This window comes from Apis cerana, linkage group LG5 (assembly GCF_029169275.1).
Source record: "Apis cerana isolate GH-2021 linkage group LG5, AcerK_1.0, whole genome shotgun sequence".
NCBI classification, from domain to species: domain Eukaryota; kingdom Metazoa; phylum Arthropoda; class Insecta; order Hymenoptera; family Apidae; genus Apis; species Apis cerana.
In genome coordinates this window covers 8,162,477-8,183,629 of record NC_083856.1, presented here as the reverse complement: position 1 = coordinate 8,183,629, position 21,153 = coordinate 8,162,477, and the positions used below count along the sequence as shown (strand labels likewise).

The 21,153-nt window shown below is 33.7% G+C and overlaps 2 protein-coding genes and 1 long non-coding RNA gene across 5 annotated transcripts; 2 read left to right on the top strand and 1 right to left on the bottom strand.

The window, feature by feature from the left end:
- Positions 1-88: 88 nt before the first annotated feature.
- LOC107994450 (uncharacterized) lies at positions 89-1,956 on the top strand. Its single transcript, XM_017051382.2, has 3 exons — positions 89-532; positions 667-693; positions 1,062-1,956. Exons 2-3 carry the CDS (start codon positions 687-689, stop codon positions 1,658-1,660), a joined length of 606 nt encoding a protein of 201 aa, XP_016906871.1. The 5' UTR covers positions 89-532; positions 667-686; the 3' UTR covers positions 1,661-1,956.
- LOC107994448 (putative epidermal cell surface receptor) lies at positions 1,946-21,096 on the bottom strand. 3 transcript variants are annotated; one of them, XM_017051379.3, is made up of 13 exons: positions 20,616-21,096; positions 9,126-9,647; positions 8,547-8,840; positions 8,278-8,470; positions 7,986-8,200; positions 7,535-7,890; positions 6,922-7,189; positions 4,702-6,051; positions 4,179-4,377; positions 3,504-4,002; positions 3,057-3,414; positions 2,770-2,960; positions 1,946-2,611 (listed from the first exon to the last, which is right to left on the bottom strand). In XM_017051379.3, exons 1-13 carry the CDS (start codon positions 20,731-20,733, stop codon positions 2,516-2,518), a joined length of 4,659 nt encoding a protein of 1,552 aa, XP_016906868.1. In that variant the 5' UTR covers positions 20,734-21,096; the 3' UTR covers positions 1,946-2,515. The 3 variants fall into 3 exon arrangements, with proteins under 3 accessions (XP_016906868.1, XP_016906867.1, XP_016906869.1); XM_017051378.3 differs by lacking the exon at positions 20,616-21,096 and adding an exon at positions 10,508-10,770; XM_017051380.3 differs by lacking the exon at positions 20,616-21,096 and adding an exon at positions 10,508-10,768 and having other exon boundaries at positions 2,745-2,960.
- LOC114577054 (uncharacterized) lies at positions 10,913-17,372 on the top strand. The gene is made up of 2 exons (XR_009829700.1): positions 10,913-11,987; positions 12,197-17,372. It is a non-coding gene; the product is annotated as an uncharacterized LOC114577054 (long non-coding RNA).
- Positions 21,097-21,153: the final 57 nt, after the last annotated feature.

Sequence of the window (21,153 nt, the reverse complement as noted above, 5' to 3'; positions counted from 1 at the left end):
AAAATTGATCATTAACATCATCTTTTGAGTTTTAAATACATAATTTCAAAGAATATTTTTAAATGTATTCGAGAGATGGCGTTGATTTTCAATTCTTATTTATACTATTTTTCAAAGATAATACTAGCGATCAATTCTTATCGTAATTCTATCTTTTTTATATTATTTTTTGTTCTTTTTTGTGTTTCATTTGCGATACTCTGAAGATGATCGCTGATTCCCATGTTTTTTTTCTATCCTTCTCTTTTTCTCAGTCATTCGACTATTTAGTATTTTATCTATAATTTAGTAAATTGCATGCGTTGTCGACTGATGGTATACTTAGCAAATATATTTTGTGGTATGTGAATATAGAATAAAACTTAGTTATTTTATTTTGTGAGCATTCCAGAATCCTCGATGTCATAGATTCAAGGACAAAACTGGACAAAGGTTAGTGTGTTTCGATCTTAAAAATTCTAGACAAAGGAAAGAGCAACGTTATTTACGTTTGACGAGTTGAAACGTATAGACGTTTGTGCTAAGTGAAAAGGTAATATATTTGTTATATTTTCATTTGTTTTTTTTTAATATTTTCTAAATAATATAATATAATAAAAATTAATAAATATTGTAATAAATATATAATATAATAAAAATTCATAAAAATATTGATTAAAATTTCAGGATAACAATATTCATTTAAAATGCAGAGTAAGTAATTTTAATAATATTTTAATAAACATTTAATAAGCATTTTAACTACGAATAATATTGAAAATTAATCTTTTAAACATAATTTCATGTGCAATTAAATAATAAATATTTAATTTATAATAATATTAGCATTGTTTGGTAGCTAACAATATAAAAACTTTTTTGTTAATTCTTTTTTATGCTTTTCTTTTGTTTCTTTTTTTTCATTTTTTAAATAAATTTTGGCTTTAATTTTTTCAAATATTAATCATAATATTTTAATATTATTTTAATATTAAATTTTAATATTAAAGAAATATTTTAATAGTATTTAATAAATATATGAATATTTAACAAATTATGATTTATAATTTTTTCTTTTATAGAATTGATATTTCTAACAGTTCTCTTCTTTTGTGGAGTCATAGGAGAAAATTGTGAAGATAATAATAAGAAAGAAGAATGTGCTTTAGCACCTTTAGATCAAGACAAGAATTGGAAATCAGCTTCTACCATTTATGATTTTCATGCAAAAGATATTCATGGGAATGATGTGTCATTGAATAAATATCGTGGACACGTTTGTATAATCGTTAATGTTGCTAGTAATTGTGGACTTACAGATACAAATTACAGAGAACTTGTACAATTATATGAAAAATACAATGAAAAAGAAGGTTTAAGGATTTTGGCATTTCCATCAAATGAATTTGGTGGTCAAGAACCAGGAACCTCTGTAGAAATTTTAGAGTTTGTCAAAAAATATAATGTTACTTTTGATCTATTTGAAAAAATTAATGTTAATGGAGATAATGCACATCCATTATGGAAATGGTTGAAAACACAAGCAAATGGATTCATAACTGATGATATAAAATGGAATTTTAGTAAATTTATTATTAACAAAGAAGGAAAAGTTGTTTCTCGATTTGCACCAACTACTGATCCTTTGCAAATGGAATCTGAGTTGAAGAAATATTTTTAATTGCATTTTTTTTTAATTGCAATATAACATTTTATTTGCTTGATTCAGTTTTAATCACCTGTAATACTCTTATTATATATTAATTGTTAAGATTATTTTTAAGATTGTTATAAGAATGAATTTTTAATATCTTTGCTGTTATGTCTTCTTTACTTTATATGAACAGAATTAAAATTAAGAATTTAAAATTAAGAATTTAAAATTATTTTCTATATAATGAAATTTTATTGAAAGTTAAAAAATTATATAAATAAAAAAAAAATTTCAAATAAATATTTCTGTTCATAATTTACAAACAGTTTTATTTATTTTATATTTTAACATTTTTATACGACATATTACACCTTATTTGTAATATATATAATATTTTTAACAATATAAACTGTACAAAATGTGATTCGGTCATTGAGACTCAACAAAATTATATATATATATATATATATAATATGTATTATGACTTAAATTTTAACATTAAATACATAGAAAGCAATTGTTAATAATATAAAGGATTATAACAAATTTGCTTTCATATATATCTAAATAATATTTCTAATTATTTTTAAATTACTATCTTATTATATAGTATGATATATAGTGTTACTTAACATTGCTATTTACAATTTTTAATACAATTAATCGATTATTTAATTAAAGAAATTATAATTTAATGTAGAATATCAAAATATGCATATATAAAGTATATATTTCGTTAATTCGTTGTGTTTTAAGTTTCATTCGATCGAAAATTTCAATTAAGAATCCTTTGATAACAATATAATCAAAATGTAAATCAAATGTAAATCGAAAAATCGAATAAAAATAAATAAATACAGTAATATAATAAATTACAAAACTTTAAATAGGTTCTTTTAGGTTGCTATTAATGGTAGCCATTTCATGATCGGTGCTTTTACTTCTACCATTCGATATCGTAATGGTATCTTCACAAGTCTGAAAAATCACAATATGTTTTTAACTTGTCGGCAATTGTATATTTATAAAATATATCAATATATATAACGAATGACACGACGAAAGAAATAATGGCCATGATTATCGCATTAAAACAATGAGAATGAATTACCCATAGTCTCTTGTTGTAATTCTACCTTGTAGGAGGGATTGTCGTATGCTGATGTACTTTTACGGGAAGATATATCAGCCTTACTGCTAGTACGTCTTTTCATGAGCATCATTAGAAGAATTAAGGTTGACAGAATAGCAAGAGACGCGACAATGGCCACCACAACCAAAGGTCCGTAATAATCACCTTCATGAAAAGGCAAAGAAGCAAGTTTTCCTGTTAAAAAAATAAAATATATTACTGATTAAAAATCAATTAAGTATATTTATTGATCGTTTATTAGAGTTTCATCTGATTTTTTTATCTTCATACCTTGTGATATCGTAGCTGGCAAAAGAACACCAGGCTTGGTAACGAAATCTTGCACGTTGCTCTTTTTTATTCTTCCATTAGTCAAATAAATTTCAAGCCATAAACGATACCTAGTACCTGGTTTAAGATCAGTAATTATGGTTTTCGGGTGAGAATCTCTTTTAGCGATTTTAAATGTACTTGTATCTTCTTTGCCACTATCACTTTGGTAAATTGCTCTATAAATATTCACATATTTATCCTCCGGATAAGGTACACCAGTCCAAGTCACTTCCACATCAGTCGACTTAATCGTCTTAATCTCCACTTTGACATCGAACGAATATTGATCTGGTTCCATCAAAGTAGTTGCTTGAATCTTAGAGAAGTATAGATTTAATTATAAAAATAAAAGATATATTATCAGATATATTTTTTATCATTAGTAATAGTTTTATTGAAACTTACCATTTTTTCATTAATCAATTCTGTTAATTGTCCAGGAAATGGAACAAAAAAGATTCCAATTTCATAGGTAGTCGATGATTGTAAATTTTCGATTAAATAATTTCTAACTGCTCTATGAATCAATGGTGAAGCGGTATAAATTTTATTGTCGTGCTCCTTGTATCTCAATTGAACACCATCGATAAACTGTAACTCATACTCTGTGAATTTTCTCCACATCACGTTGATCCATGTGGTATTCGTCTCCGCAATTTGAAGTTCAGCGTCAATTGGTATTTGTGGTGGCAAGGTGGTCGCATCAGTTCGCTTATCCAACGTTCTCACACTATAAATTTTGCTCGTAGGACTATTGGCTAGATCTTTCAGTTTTACCGTGATTTTTACTTTGTATTCGGTCGAGGGCTTCAAATCGCTCAATTCAAATTCGAGCTGCGGTGTCGCGATTAAATCGTTTGGAGGAGCGAACACTTGCGACTTCCAAGTGGATACATCAAAATTTCTATAAGAAAAAATATAAATGACTAATTAATTTTCGTTTCCTTAATGCGATATTTTAAGATGGAAAAGTTTAATTATAAATTATTGCAAAATATAAATTTTTAGAAGAAAATAAAAATAATAATTTTTCAAAATAGTAATATATGAGATTTCATGAAAAAAATATATATAAAATACGTTTTGTCATTGGTGTAACGCAGCTCGACTCGTCCATGAAGTCCAACTAGAACTTGCGGCACTGTGAAAACAAGACGAACAGTGTTCTCATCAAGAGCCTCGAGAACTTGTACAGTGACCTCGTCCGCGGAAGAAGCAACAGGGAATCCAGGAATGGCACTAGGTAACGGGAAGCCCATCGCTATGTTATGTTCCATATCTAAATTTTACGTACATAATTAATCATTCGAATTGATTAATGCAAAATCTTAATGCTTGTCAATGCTCATCGATTTCAAGTAGCTTGAACAATTCGAGCAAATCAAATATTATAATAAAATCAATTATAAAACTCTCTCATCATTTATTAAAAGATCACTGATCCTTGAATATTTATACAGCTGAACTTTTTTTTCTTTAACGATTAATTCGCATAATACCAAAATAAAAAAATTAAAAAAATAGAAAAAAAATACGATCCGATTCAAACTATTTCTATTATTGACAAGAATAAAAGAATTTCTTGCTGATTTCAGGGACGAACCTGACTGGTTAGGCGTTTGTGCTGCGAACTGTGGATGATTCAAGTGCGTGAGTCCTGAATGCGATATGTGAGCGTCAATGTGAAGAGGCAAAGTAGCTGTCGGGCCACTCGCCACGTTATGAGATATGGCTGGCTGTCCGGGATAATGTTGGAACGGTCCAGGATTAGGATCGTGTTGACCGATATGGGCTAACAATTCCTCGATTTGCTGTGGTGAATTCGGTATATCTGGTGTGTGTATGTGATATGTCGTCTGACCGTTTTCGTTCTTCTGCGTATAAATATGCGGCTTCGCCGGTTTTTTTACCACGCCACTTGCGGCGAAGAATCCATTCTGTAACTGATTGTTTGGCGTGTTCTTCTGTCCCGATATCTGTTGATGGATGTCGTATAAACCAGGATGCCCTTCGGGCGGAGTGTGTTCCAATTGGATCAACCCTGGATGTTGAAGATTGATCAGATGATAGAGTTCTTCCGGTAGAATTTCTTGATTCGGATTTCGTTGGTCCTGTTTCGGCCGATTCGCCAATCCTGTCGGTGTTTTACCTTTCTCACCATCGAATGCATCGCTCGGTGGAGCTTTCTTTTTTGAATTTATGGGAACGATCACGTTCGGATCGAGATTATCAGGACCATTATGTCCTCTATAAGGCGAACCGATCGCGGAATTGTCGAGCTGCGCGTTGAGATCGACTTGAGGAAGGCTTTGTTCATTGTTGGCGTTCGCGATTGCGAATCCTGGGCCGAGCATCTCTCGATGTGGATTCAACGGGACGAATTGCGGCTGATCAGTCGCGTGGCCAACTTTCTGCACAGGTGGCAACTTGTTGGGATTGACGGGACCTGGAATAAATTGGTGATTCTCGTTCGTGTTTGTGAGTAGCGGACCACTCTTGTCCAAGAACTTGTCCGAAGTCAACAAGCCGGGAAAATAGTCATCTTTATGCGGTTTCATAACAGGCTCGACAGGTTTCTTAGCGTCTATCTTCGATTTGATGGTCTTTTCTTTGAGACGTTCGCCAGGCGTTGGAGGTTTCTCGGTGTGAGGGGGTAAATGGAACACATTCTCTACGGTAGGGTGTGTAGGTTTATAGTCAGGATTGTACGGTCCATTGTACGGTACGGTTGGATGTCCAGGATCCATGGGGTAGTGAAATAGTCCATGAGTAATGGCGGTATCTGTGTGCGCGTGAACGTCTTTCGAATCTTCCCGTAAGGAGGAAGTTCCAGGATCCGGTTGCTGGCTGGATTCGGCCGAATTCGACTTGTTATTCGGTCTTTCGTTATCGTCAATCGATTGCCGATTGAATGGATCTGTGGCTAAGGGGCCGAGAAACGTCGCGTTCGTTCCTGCAATAAGTAATAAAGTCGATTGTCATATGCATGCAGTCGTCGGATCGTAGAATACCGACCAAGTTGTCCGAATTTCTCCATGCATATTTACAGCAAGAAGTCCAAAAGTACATATATGTACAAGCGTATCGTACAAAGCATGCATTTACAGCTTCTTCTTTCCTTGCTCGAATCGCTGTGATTGAGATTCGTTTCTTCCTATTTTTTCCCCCTTCATTAAGGAAGAATAGATTTTAGAAAAATCAACCACTTTTCGAAATTATAATAACGTGTATAATACGAAAGAATATGGAGCATAAATAATGTACAATGTTTTGATGTTAGGTTTGAGGTAAGTAGGTATTGTCGATGAGAAAAATATTGAATATGGCGCGAGAGAGATCGGTCCACTAATGAGAGGTGCGAAATGTGAGAATATACTTGAGTGTATGTATCGGATCGAGACATCATATTTGCACTGGAGAGTTCCAGTCAGGTCCGCACGATAAATAAGCATCACCCATAACCAATTTAGCGATCTCCTTTACAATAATAATCGCTTGGAAGAAAATATCACTGATATTGATACGACCGCCACCAAGGAATCAATTGAACGATCTCGATATTAATCATGTACAATAATCAAATTTCTACTGATATTTCTCAAAATCATACTAGACAGATGTACAGGCTGGTTCCATTTTCGATCAAATATTTTTTCATCTATTTAACAACTTTGATTTTCAAACACAGTCTGTACACACTCTAGAGAAGTTCATTGAATAAATTTGTTTAAATGGATCAATTCTCCGGTTATTAACGAAATAATCATTTTATCCATACTACGTTCTTTACACTATTTTTATGTTCTCTATTATAGAAGCTTACCTGGCAATTGGTTGGTCGGATGTCTGCAATTCCACTCTAAGCAACATTCGTCACCCGGTAGATGCATCAACGCGGCCTGATTAGGCGGACAAGGTAAAATTGCAGGTGGTAGAGCAGGAACTGGTGGACAAGCTGCTTGACAGGATACGTTCCCCATCTCGCAATAACATCGTTTCTCGCATCCGGTTACGTTCAAGGGCAGCTCGCTCCAATTGTCGTACGTATTACCCTCGTAATCGCACGAGCCATTATTTCTGCACCGCACTTCCTGCGACCGTGATAATGTTATCATTAGACTTTGTATTATCGATCTTGTATCTATGCAAGAAAGCAGTTTGCAAGCTATTGACTCGTGTACTCTCGTCCAAAATTAATACATTCGATGCAACATTAAAAATCGAAGAGAATTCTCGATGGCATGTATCTATTTTCCAAAAATAATTATATCAAAATTATATTCACAGCAACATTCAAAAATTGGATATTTAAAAATCTTTTACATTTTTTACATTTTATGAAAGAAAATTCGTAATATTATTGCATCTTTTCAATTTGTTTTAGATCTTCAACGAAAGAAAACGAAGGCCGATTTCTAACGAGCTGAATTCTATACCTGGGGACAGCAGTGAGGAGGTTTTGGAATAAAATTCGGAGGTACAGTTTCCCAGTCCAAACAGTGAGGATCGAGAGCATCAAGACCAAAGTCCGTAGGACATTCGATCGTCAGACATTCGGTTTTACCACCCTCGACGCAAGTGCAGAAAGAGATACACTCGTCGTACCATTCCGCTCCTATTTTGTATATTTTTCCCATATGGCTGCAAGAGCTTTTATCCGTCATCTTGTCCGAGATATTCGTCTTGATTACCTCTGCAGGAAGAAAGACTTGTAGCGCTGGACCCATTCGAGTTCCATCCGTCACTCGCACGTAATATGAATGCGCAGGATCCAGATTCGATATGATACCCTCTGTATTCAATTATCATTCATAAGAAATTTTCTTGAAATAATATATCTTAAATATAATTTTAGATATATTATATATTCTTAAATATAATTCTCACCTTTGTCAGGCTTCTGCTGTCTCCATACGTGATTGTCATCGGATATCTCTACGGTCACATCTTGTGGATTCTTAGCCGACAATTTCAGCTTGATCGCCGTTGAGTTTAACACTTTTACGTCCGTAAGATTCACGGCCAAATCGGTCGAAGTTTCTGGTTTGATCTCATGATCGCCCAAAGTAACATCACAAAGCGTGATCGTGCAACACGAGTCTCTAAAACAAAGAAGAAGTTATAAGCGAACGAAGAAATAACTTTGGAATCTGGAGAAATTAGAAGATTTTTTTTGTACCTTGGATCGGAGAGTACGACGCAGCGATCGTGTTGATTCGTTGCTGAGATTGTGTCGTTTGGTGGACATCTTTGTTGACACTTCAAATTTCCTCCTGCTTCGCATATGCAGACCTTGGAACAACCATCTTCAACTCGTTGACCCCTCATTATCGTTTTATTTCCAAAAATACAAGTCTCTTCCGGTTCAGGTGCTAAAGAAAATAAAATTTACAAAAGAATTTCTTTATAATATTCCCTTTATCATATTCCACGTCGATTTTAACTTACCTGAATCAGCAGCGCAAACTAAAATAGCGCAGCATGGTTCCTCCTTGACAAGTTTTTCCTGGCACAAGGGATCTTCGATTCCTCGATTGGCTCGGATGTATGGTGAGGAGCAAAGTGGTTTGCAATTTATGGCTACGCCATTCTCACCGCATATGCACTTTTCTTCGCAATTTCTGACAATTTTCTCTCCAATGGCGTATGTTCGGTTTTCTTCCACGCATACATCCACCGTTGGTAACAGAGTCGAAGAAATATTTACAACTGTTTCGTTATGAGATGCCACGTATTCGCCACCTGTATTAAAACATTAAAATATTAAAATATTTGAATTTGTTTCTTTTTCGTCAAACGATAATACGAACTATATGGCATATTAACATATTTATTAGACTCTTTTGAGAATTGATTCTTCAGATCCAAATACAAAAATCTCGATTTAGATTTATTTATTTAAATTTAAATTTGTATTAGATAAAGATTTTCGATTCAATCATTTCTTATTTTTATTCTTGTTTATTATTTTAGAATTGATTTTCCAAAATGATGTTTCAATATATTAACACTTTGTATAATAATCACCTTCGACTTCCTTATCGTCATCGTCCATACTGACATCGCTCAAATCGGTAATATTTGGATGCAAAGAATTAGTCGGTTCTGGTGCTGAAATGTTCAATGCCCTTCCTCTGAATGATGTCGTCTCCTCCGTCACGCGAACATTCTCCGTGATATTTTTCGATGTCGATAAAGAATCATTATTTATCGATGATATTTGTCGATTTTCCATCGACATCGTGGAATTCGTTATGATAGGTTCGCCATGAAATAGAAAGGGTATCGTGACTCCTAAAATTTCGATTGATCTTGTGGTTGCGTCTTCGATTGCCATTGTCGTTGTGGTCGTTATGCCATTGCTTTCGCTGTGCTTTGAATCATCATCCTTGAATGTTTTTTGATATTTTTGCTCGGTCTTGACCTTGAAATCGATCGGCTTTTTCTTTGGCTCGATCGTGGTTTTTGATTCCGATTTGCGTTCATTTGTCTGGTTTCTCGTTTCGCTACGAAGCGGTTCAACTCCTAGTATTTCTTCGACAACAGCACCTGGAAATTCGAGATATATTTTTCATTAAGCGATCTATCTTTTGAAACGATATTTAACGGGTTTAATGGAAGAACAGCGTAACAGGAAAAGGTTCGTCTAACGGGAATAAGATAATAGAAGTATTGTTCATGAACTTGAACATCAAGATCGGAATTGTTATCATTTGACTGTCAGTTATAGACAATGGATCATAATTAATTTAACCAACTTGTGAATAGATGTACTTATTTTTGTATTTTAATCAAATATATCTTTGGAAAATATTAATACTTATCGAATCGAAAAATTTGGTTAAGAGTCTATGGAGTTTTTCAAGAACTCCGTTAATACGTTTCTTGAGTTTTGTAACTGCAATTTGTATCGACTTCACTCATTAGACGTTCGCGTTACTTTCTCCTCAATGACGTGTGTCCTCCATTTTATCCATCTTGACGTAATGAATTATCATCTATATTATTATATTAAGATTATATTCACATTTTCCGGATTCTGATAATTTATAAGATTCAAACAGTGATCTATGTATAACTACAGATTCTCAAATGAATGTTAATATAGTCTATCTTTAATGTTATCGTATGCACATATTTCAATTCTGAATAACTACAAAATAGTTTAAACAAAATATTACAAACTGTTTTCTCAGAAATCTATGAAAATATTCATATATTTATTATTTTTTTTCAATCAATGTATCTCAATTTGTTTTCAGTGTATCAGTTTAATAAAATTTTGTATGAAATAAATTCTGAATTTCAATATATCTATGATATCTTGATGATATTGGAAGAATCGTCAGATGTATCTATTTTTAGAATAATTACGAATTCATTTCTAACATTATTGCAATTAGGTTTACCGCACAATCGAAAGAAGCAGAGAATCGCCATTTCCATAGATCTTTCGCAATATTGGAGATCTGCCGGTGATATTATGACGAGAAACTTTCCATCCGGGGCTGAAAACGCGGGATGCGCTATTACGTCAAACAAGTTAGTCGATCTCATCGTTCCCATCGACTTCTTTCATTTATTTATCCACGATCGAGATCGAGTTTTTGCTATACAACGATCGGTCAAACCGTACAAAAATAATGTAACAGTATCGGCAAGGTATGTTTCCGTGAATCTAGCGCATCGATCGTTTGGACTGAGGTTTTCTTACATTTAGATCGAGCGGTATATTAAACTTTATTTAATATTTATTTATTTAATAGAGAATCATTATTATTCATAAAATCTCTCTACAATACTTGTGAATTTTTCTCAGGAAAAATATTAATCTTTGTATAAAGGTTAATGTTAAATTTCTCTTACTTGAAAACTAGGACGAAGTCTTCGTAACTAGAAAATTTAAATTTTAGTTACCAAAATTATTGACTATATCGATATAAAACTATATTGACTATATCGAATTAAACGAACTTGATAATTTTAGAACTGAATATATTTATATTTATAGCCGAAAAACAATTATTTTGATTAATCATGTTATTCATATAATCGCAAAGTCTAGTGATAAATCAATTGCCAACTTAGATTTCAGGTATTTGAATTCACTAATTCCAAAATCTAAATTTGATCAATAGAATTGAAGTTTTAAAATAGTTTCATCGATATTTATCACACTTTTTGGACCAAGCGTAAATGAACAAGACAACTGTGATTCCATCCATCCACAGTTTCGATCTTTTCCACGTTTGGAACACGATGTTTCGATCAGTCAGGAGCGAGAAGTCACGTTGATTGGTCGGTTTCTATCGAAAGTCGGATCCGGCCATGACTTTTATCGCGGCATGAATGGGGAACCGTAACGGTGCGACCGGTTCACACGAGGCCATGTCTCGTCATTGGGAATCCACCTGATGTCGATGGCCGGTTCTTTCGAATACGTGTAACGATTTTACGCGTAAGTAGGTAATGGTCTCCTTTTCCGAACGCATATGCATCAAAGCTGGTCCGAAGAGGAATTTAGCTCTTTCTTCTTTGACATCAACATTGATATCTTGTTTTTTCCACTTTTTCCGCGATTGAAAAAAACAAATAAGTCTGGATAGTATGAGGAGAAAATGAAGAAAATTTGAAGATATTTTTTTTGAAAAATTCTTCAAGATAAGAAGAGATAAGAGTATGGATGCTTCTCTTGCATCTGTTTAAAATTATTATTTTTAATTTTATATTCTTCATAAGATTGAGAAAAAATGTTTTTAATTTTTATTAAATTTCTAATTATCAATGATTAATTTAATTTGATTGAATGTTGGATTATTCGAAAAATTGTATTTATCAGATAAAAAAGATTTATCGTATCGAGGAACGACAAAGGTGCAATAATACTACGTAAGTAGCTACATTGCTGTGTTTTGAATTTAAATACGAAAAGTTATGATTTCTATAATATTTATTGATAAATGTTTTTTTTATCAATTATTGAATGAACTTCTTAAAGATTCTTAAAGAAAATTTGATGATATTTATATCGCTCATATTTTTAAAAAAAAAAACAGAATTTCATTGATTGTTTTGAATATTATTATTATTTTTTTTAGGGATTTTGATTCTGATGAAGACGTGGGCCAAGAAAGCAGGTCGTGGAACGCGGAATCGCTCATCGCGCATTAAGAGGATCTTCACTCGGTTTGCTCGTCGCCGGAAGTCGCACATCGTCCATAAACCCAAGTCTAGAACGGGCGCATTCGACCACGTTTAATTGTTAACTCGACTGTCTTCGTGTACGCCATTACGTAATTGAACTTGACAGAAGAAACTATTTGTAATTCGTGTTCATGATTTCTTTAGAAACAACGCTTTTTTTAATAAGTGAGCAATCTACGTAACTTTGTTTTCGTGTATTCTCTGTTTATAAATACAATTAGAATTAATTATTATTAATATTTATAAAATCAAATTGTGAAAAATCATGCTAACTGTAAGTTAATCAGAACCTAAATTATTTAGTATTATAGCTTAGTATTATATTCTTTGCAATTGATTAGCGTTGCAATTGATCTTGTCAAATTCATTAAATTATAATGAGTCTATAGTATAAGAAGTAGAAAAAATAATTAAAAAAATTTATTGTATCTCAATAGATTCGAAAGAAAAAAAAAAGAAAAGTACTTTGTATTAAAGAGTAGAATTTGATGAAAAAAACGAAATTAAATTAAATATTATCTTTCAGTTAGCTATGATAATAAATACATATTAATTTTTTTTATATTTTTTGAAGATCATTATCAAGATCTAATCTTCAATTTCTAACTTTGTCATTTTTAATGTCAAGAGCTTTCTACGGCCTTGATAAATTCATCGAATAAGTTAGTGCAAGTTTCAGTTTCGAGCAGGCTAATCACGTTACTTCTTACAGCATGTCTTCTTCACAGCGGGAATTACGTTCCGGTTCGCGTTCACGGAACCACCGCTCGTAATCTATCCTGTAAAGTGGGTAGAGAAACTTCTGAAACAGCTTCTGTCATTTCTCAGAGACCTTGAACTATGCTGCTTCTCGATAGAAAAGCAACTATTCGTGTAGCTCGATATAAATTCAACAACGAAAGAAAGAATCTTATTCGAATGGAATAAAAAATCTCTCAAAAATCAAAAATCGGAGACGTTAAGTTAAAGAAGTTAAAAAGAAGTTAAAAATATTTCGAGTTTTAATCGATTATATGAGGAAAAAAAGGATAAATTAAAAAAAAATGGAAAATAAGAGTGGATAAGCAGAAGATAAAAAACAAGTGAGAAGATGAGAGGTTAAAATAATCGGTCACCAAACGTGCCTTTGACTATACGGTATCCTATCCTACTTGTTACTCGTTGCACGATCATTACTTCGTTCCATACATCACGTTTCGTCGGTCATCATTTTTTTTCTATTTTTCGAACGAACGATGAGTAGCTAATGAGTATCTTTCGATATTAATCATAGTTTCATCATAGTTTCCTTCTTCTCTTCAACATAGAAAAAAGGGGAAATTTGTCTTGCCATTTCGAATCTTTTACATTCTATTTATTCAAGAATAGTCTCACTTCCTGTTTTAAATTATTAACTCTCTGTTATTGGCAATAGAGATACGAAAAATTCATGAGAGAAAATTCGAGGGTTGCGTAAAGGAAATGTATAAAGAAACTCGACTTCTGTGAATTATAATGTGCAATGGCAAAAGTGTTTTCAAAGATTTCGTTGCGGAATCTCTGTATGCTATCTGCATGCGCTACTTGCTCGACTATAGTTTTACTCGATGTACTTACGTGTTACATTTCACTTTGCTAACTATTCAGATTTTTCTCTGAGAGACATTTTTTTCTACATTTTCTACGAACAATGTTTTTTGATCCTTTTTTTCGATATGGAAAAAATATTTTTTTGAACATTTGTACATTCCTTATCATTCTGTTTTCTGAAAACTAAATACAAAAAGAAAAAAATTCATTTCTATGAATATTCCCTCATAATCTTTTGCGTTTCAACAGATGTCTTTAATCGATTCTTTGTTGCGCGATTATCTGCTAGCACAAGACGATCTATTGTAACGAACGGTTCTTTCTTGATCCATATGCTCCGTTTTTTTGCTCCAGTTAATCGACACGCGATTAATCAATTCCACGGTTCGTCGATCACGCTGATTACGAGCGCGACTGAGAAATCATGAATTTTCACCATTAGCGATCAGATTCTTTGATTTATTTTATATTTTAATCCTTCTTAATATTTCACTTTCACTGAAATAACGATTCAATCGCATCGAAATTAATTGTTTTTATAGAAAACATTGATATATTTATAATCATTCCAGAAAGCGCAATAAATATAATAATGCTTAAAATTGTTAAAATTCAAGAGATATAACAGTAGATAAATTTTTGCTTAATCGATAATATATACTCGTTGGAATATCATGAAAAAATAATAATTAATTTTAATTTTAATTTCTACGTTCAACAAGGATGGATGAAAAATCAGTGGTGATTGGATAAATAACATTTCCAAGATGGTAACCTGTTCCTCGAACAGGAATTCGTATATTACCTAAGACAGGTTTAAAGTACAATATTCGTAAAAAAAAATTTTCTGAAAATGATTAGATTGTGGACATATCGAAGAATCATAATATATAATGAACGATTTTTTATCATTCATTAATAGTTCGTCATTCAGCTGCTTATTTCATAAAAAAATCTATAAGTTTGATTTTTTTTTCGATGCTTCGTTTTTAATATTTCACAATTTTGAATTTTTATTTTTTTTCTCGTAAATGATTGTTGCACAAAATTCAAGATCTATAGATTGAACTTCAAATCGTGAAATCATGAATAAGTTCATAATTCGTCCTCATCGATGCTATTACGATACTGAATTCGCAATCGTACTATTTATCATGATATTGTTAAATAGTGAAAAAATAGCCGAAGGACATTAAAAAAGAATTTGTAAGATTTCACGATGAGATTTGATTCTGATTATATGTACCTTTAGTACAGAGTTATTTCCGTTTTTTTTTCTTTTTTTTTTTTTTATCTTCATCGAATAACATAAACAAAATTAAATTAGCGCGGAATTTCTAAATTTCACCAGAAAAATTTCGGCCTTTTCTATGAAAAATTTTTTCTTAATTAGAAATCAAATCGTCGGTTTATCCATAGCCGCAATTATTGTTCACGCTATTGAAACTTGAAAGCGATGCATTCAGTAAATAAATATCCATTTATATTTCTCACTGTTACGCGTATAAATACACTTCTTAACTCGTCGAAATCATTTTGACTGCTTTTGCGAGAAAAAAATATCTTTATTTTGACGTAGAATTGAATCGCATTTGTGCTTTCACTCTATTACTTCGCCCTTTCTCTAACACGAATAAAGCTGAAATAACAGGATCAGCCGCAAATATTTCGTGTTGCAATCGATTCGTCTATTTTGCAGCATGTTTAGAGACTATAACAGTTCGATACTCTGATTTCGATATTCTATATTTTTACCAACTTACAAAAAATCGTAAATTGATCAAAGCATACTTTCAAAGATTTAAAAGACATTAAATGTATATAGTATCTCGAAGTAGGCGGATCTTTGTAATTTAATTTAAACATATTCATGATATACAAGACAAGACGTTTCTCTTTTTATGAAATTACTATTTCCTATACTATGACTACACATTTCAAATAGAAATAAAATATAGTATAATAATCTCGAACGATCGCTGTTATGCGGGCATCAAAGTTTCCAAGCGTCAACTGGTTAGAAATACGTTTTCACGACTTTAACAGTTGTATTATCATTTGCATATAATTAAATAAATACCCGCAGTCATTTATATTACTATAAATATAGATACGCAAATTTTATAACGATTTAAAATTTTTTATCGTAAAATTACTTTTCTCTGCAACGTTTTTCAAAGATATTTTTAATCGAAAAAATAAAAAAATAAAGAATAATCATCCATGCTTTTTCTACTAGAAATTGCTTCACCTACAAATCGACGTTTTCGGATACTCAAACCGAAAAATGTACCATATCCTTTTCGAATTAACTCGCAATGCACGAGGAGAGAGTCACGAGGCGCTTGTTTGTCGTTGTTGTCGAAATGACAGTTTCCACCGATGCATTCTTTCTTTTCTCGTCCGTTAAGCATCGAACATTTCGTCCCATTGTTCTTGCGTGGCCGAGAATAACGCAAGAAAGCCGATCGAGGGAAAGTTGGGCGAGCAGGTTGGAAAATGAAACGCTTTTGGCAAATAGAGCGGCGGTGCACCGATAACTTAATTAACGTGCCCCGCGGGACATCGGTGTCCAGTGACCATTAAGTGAAAGTCGAGAAACAATGAGGCGGGAAGCTCTGTGACTCGGATTTAATCACGGTAATTACCATTAACGACGATGCTTCGCGTTTTTTATCTGAATCGCGTGGAACTTGAGGCGGAATTGGAAATGTGGACACGATAAAAAGGTGAAACGATCCACGAGCAGGAAGTTGGTGGTAGAGATTTTAAATCGTACGCCGATCATTGTTTTTCGAGCACCGATGAACAGGTTATGTAGATGATACTGGAGGATAGCATTGTGATGTTGTTGTTGCCGTAACAAAGATATCAAGGGGACCGGGATCGTGTTAGGAATATAAAGGAAGGAATATACGTTCACTCGCATATTTATAGTACCGTTAACCAGGTTACTTCGCCAAGTACAGCGTTTATGAGACTTTGGAGATCCCCATTAGTCTGCGGTTTACCTGTGCGGTAATTTCGCAACATGCTCTTGCTTCCTTCGTTCTTAGACTCGGTTTGTACCATACTTTTATCACGCGATAGTAATCGAGATAACACGCATCCATGCTTCGTTATGTCGATGAAATGAATATCGTGGCAATTAGTTAATTGGTTACAAAGCAACTTTTCGTCGTGACACCCGTTATAGCGTCATGTTTGACCGTTTGACCAGATACACCGATACTTTCTTTTCCTTGGTAGGAAAGGATTATTTCGTGATTGGAATCGAGAATCTTGTATCCAATCCATTTTTGATTTTCCTTCGGTTATCACGTGTATGTAAAAAAATATTGTAATTAAATAATATAAAGAGATTTTGATGTAAATCGAAAGCAACTCCAAAAAATTATTAAAAATTGAAATATAAAGAATTAGGAAGGATTATTTTGTAAAAATAAATTGTGTATTTAATGCTTTTTTTTAATGTCGAATAAAAAAAATTTTATAATCAATCTTTTCATTAATTTCCTTAAAATTTTTCAAGATCCTCAACTATTCTTTGGTGTTAAACGTGATCAGCAAAAATTAATATAAATCGATTCTTCAAGGGAGTATAACGGTATCGAAAAAAACGTAGAACGAATGATCACGGTTCGAGCAAGATAATCCAGAAAAACGATACAATCACATACAACGATCAAGGAGATCGAATAGAAACCGAGAAACCGAGATCGTTTCGTTCGATCGTTGGACGTGCGAACGCGCGAGATTGGAACGATTCTCGCGTGGGATTAACCATGCAACACGAAATAGAAAGTCTGAAGGTATTACGCGAATTGGAAATGATTATACATACGTATCACAGAAGTGTAATCGTCGTTTAATTAACCTCCTCTTGTTAGAAGAGACAACACCCGGCAACTTTTCCAAGATGGTGCAACGCGCGAGAGGATACGAGCGAGCCTTTCCAAACCAGCCGAAGGACAAGTTTCTGCGATTACCTTGCTCGGGATGCAATTAAAAAATCTTTCGTTCTCGTTTTACGGGACAGAATGTGTACGGTTACGTTGATCGTTCAATTTAGATCAGATAAATACATTTCCATATTGTTCTTGATAAATGTATCATCGAGATGCATCAACTCTGTGTTTTTATTGAATGATTTAATCTGGGATCTTCCCAGATTTGCTCTTTATCTTTATCTTCATATCACGTAAAAAAACTTATCGATATATTTATTTACAAATGTCTGCTTTTAGTATATTTAATATTATTATATTATTATGTAATATTAATATAATATTTAGTATATATATATATATATATATTCGAAAATGAGATAATTTTCTGGGTTAATACGTTATGTATCGTGAATGATCACAAACCCGTTACAAGAATTTCCTGATGTTGCATCATGGATTTTCTTTTAAAAAAATATTAATATAAAAAAATATAAAATAGTTTTTGAACTTCTCTTTGACTTTCGTTGCAGTTTTCGTCAATTTACAATTATTTTTTGTACGTATCAAAAAAATCGATATTTTGCACAAATTTTACTTATGAATGTATCGATAAAAAAAATTGATTTAACGATTGCAGGATTAAAAAATCAATTTGCATCGCGAACTCGTTATTATCCGCATTATTTCGCGCTTCTATAATTCAATTACTCAATCTTTATCAAGTTTCATTCTTTATAAAATCTTTGACTTGAATGAACAATCGTTAACTTCACCAGAATAACCTACATACCGCGTGAAATTCGTCTCATTGTTTCGTTAATAATCTCGTCCATTGTGCGATGGCAGACAATCGGAAACGAATTCAACGGCCGTGCTCGATCAAGTTGAAAAAAGAAGAAAAACGTGACCGATGAGGAAAGAGGTCTTCTCCACAAGAGAAAGGTGGTTATACCTAAATTCCATTGGATACGATCCATCTGCTCGCTCGAAATTACATCAAGAAGATAGATTCCAGTTAAATAAAACGTTCCCCTTCATCATTCGATTTGTGCCACGGTTAGTCACCGTGTTTCGTTATTGACAAAACTATTTTCGACCGAGGAACTCCGGTTGAATCACGCTTACCTGCCTATTACCTTCAATAGTTGGTTTAGTATGCGTGACAAGCGTCGTCAGTTGTACGATCGAGGGAACGATAACTCGAGAAGTCAACAGTTCATACGCAAGAAATTTTTGTCTTTTATTAGTAGAAAATCCTTATCTTTTATTAGTGAAAAATTTAGAGGAAAACATTTCGTGCGATTTACAAATATTATGAGTTATGAAACGAGAATTTATTCGATTTATGAACGTTGGAATTACGTAATTTAAAATTTAACGTAAAATTTATTCGATTCGCAATTAATAGGATTGTGTAACAAAAAAAAAATTCCATTTGATTTACAAATAATAGAATTATGTAACGAAATTTGAAGAAATTTATTCGATTTATAAATGTCAAAATTATGTAACGAGATTTAATCAAAAATTCGTTCCACTTACAAATTTTGTATTAATCGTCATAGTTGAAGATTCGATCGATCCATCTGTCATCGAAAACGCTCGATCCTTCTCAGCCTTTCGTCTCTCGTGATCCGCGTGTTCTTTCTCTTCTCGCGTTCCATCGATCGATTCGACTTTATTTTTTCCCAAGGACGTTCATAGCGGCGAATACGTGTCGACCAGTTCACCAACTGGATCCAAAGCTACCGTTAACACGCATCGCGTCTCTGTCCCTCGTACATTACAGCCCCCTCTGGTCTGTTTACCTTTCGATCACGTGCAGTCGACAATCGATTTAACGCGCGCCACTTTTAATCATTTCTATAAATGCAGTTTTTCTTATTTTCTATTTTTTTTATTTTTCGACTTGCCGATTCATCGACTCAACGTGATATAAATATATTTAGGCGATTGAGAAGCCATTTTTCAATATTTATACGCTCTGAATTTGTTAGAGAGAAATCAAAAACCGGTTTTGCGTTTCGCAACATTGATGCTAATTTTACTCAACACGGATAAAGCAACGAATTCAAGAGAAAAATTTTTTCGCTATGAGATTGAATTTTTTGAAAAGATTCAAATTCTTGTGGTCGAATGGTCGAAAAGTTTCTGATATTAAATCGAGAGGATACAATTCAATTTCTATCGATGTTAGCGAATGATCTGAACGACGTCTTTACGAATTGATACTCCTCCATGATTGGCAAAATGTATTTTTTCTTTTGATCCTTCGTAAAAAAAAAAAAAAAAAACGCTATAATTATTTCTTCCGATTTTATTCGCGAGGATGACATCAGTGTACTCGAACGAGGACGTGATAGAATTTTTCGCCAGTTTCACGTAGTATACCGTTATGAGAACACCGATCGGCCGTCTCAGAACGATGTTCTTCTCCTATAGTTACGTTTCATGCCTGTCTTCGGCATATTAACCTTTCTTTACGCAACAAATTCTCCCTTCTCCCTTCTACCTACTTTTATACATTCTTTTACCAATTTTTGGATCAATCAAAGAGTCGTGATCGAATACATCGTAAACATTCGATATAAATATACATCTTCCTCGAATAATTTTAAAAAGAACCTTAATTTTCGATTAAATTACAAACGATTGCGACTCGAGTTTCATCTCGGTCGAGGTGGTTCGCGCTAAAAAAGGCGGAGCGAATCGCGAAAGATCATGGCTTCCGTGCACGAGAGGCAAGAGGACGTGTGTCGGGGTGGAAAAATGAAGGAGTGCGGGAAAAACTCACCGGTGGTGGTTTGCATCGATGGCTCGACGTCGAGTGGCGACGTCGAAGCGACGACGACCCCGCCTATCAGGCAAAGTCCTGCGACCGCGCGCAGAAAGCATCTTTCCTGGATACGCATCCTACCGCATTCTTCTGACCACGGCCCCTCTGAAACGCTGTTCGAACACCAACAATCGCGCACTCGCGATTAATCTTGCCACTCGATCGAATCGTGCAACACGATTCGAAACGAAACGCGCGAACAAAACACAGGACGGCCGGCGATCGATCGATCTCCGATCGATCAATGGACAAGCGATAAATAGGAGCACAAACGAGATATACACGGTGTCCACTTGGTCGGTTCACTTGGTCGGTCGCGATCCGTGCCGAGGCCGGAGGTGAAGTGCACCGGTGAGCGGGATTTACCTCCTCCTTGCCGGTGCTAGAGCGTTGTTGCCTCGCTTGCCTTTCATTCCTCCTCTCCGGCCAGCCGGAGAATTCTCCACGCTCACCTTGCTACAGGCTCGCCACGATGCGATTCTACAGGCTGTTCCTG

What these genes read in the sequence shown, in the direction of transcription:
- LOC107994448 (XM_017051378.3), bottom strand. Translation starts at nt 10,664, where the DNA reads ATGGGAACGATGAGATCGACTAACTTGTTTGACGTAATAGCGCATCCC. An exon ending in ACAGCAGAAGCCTGACAAAG is followed by an intron (nt 7,891 to 7,985) that starts GTGAGAATTATA and finishes AATTGAATACAG; the next exon opens with AGGGTATCATATCGAATCTG. An exon ending in CTCCTCACTGCTGTCCCCAG is followed by an intron (nt 7,190 to 7,534) that starts GTATAGAATTCA and finishes TCACGGTCGCAG; the next exon opens with GAAGTGCGGTGCAGAAATAA.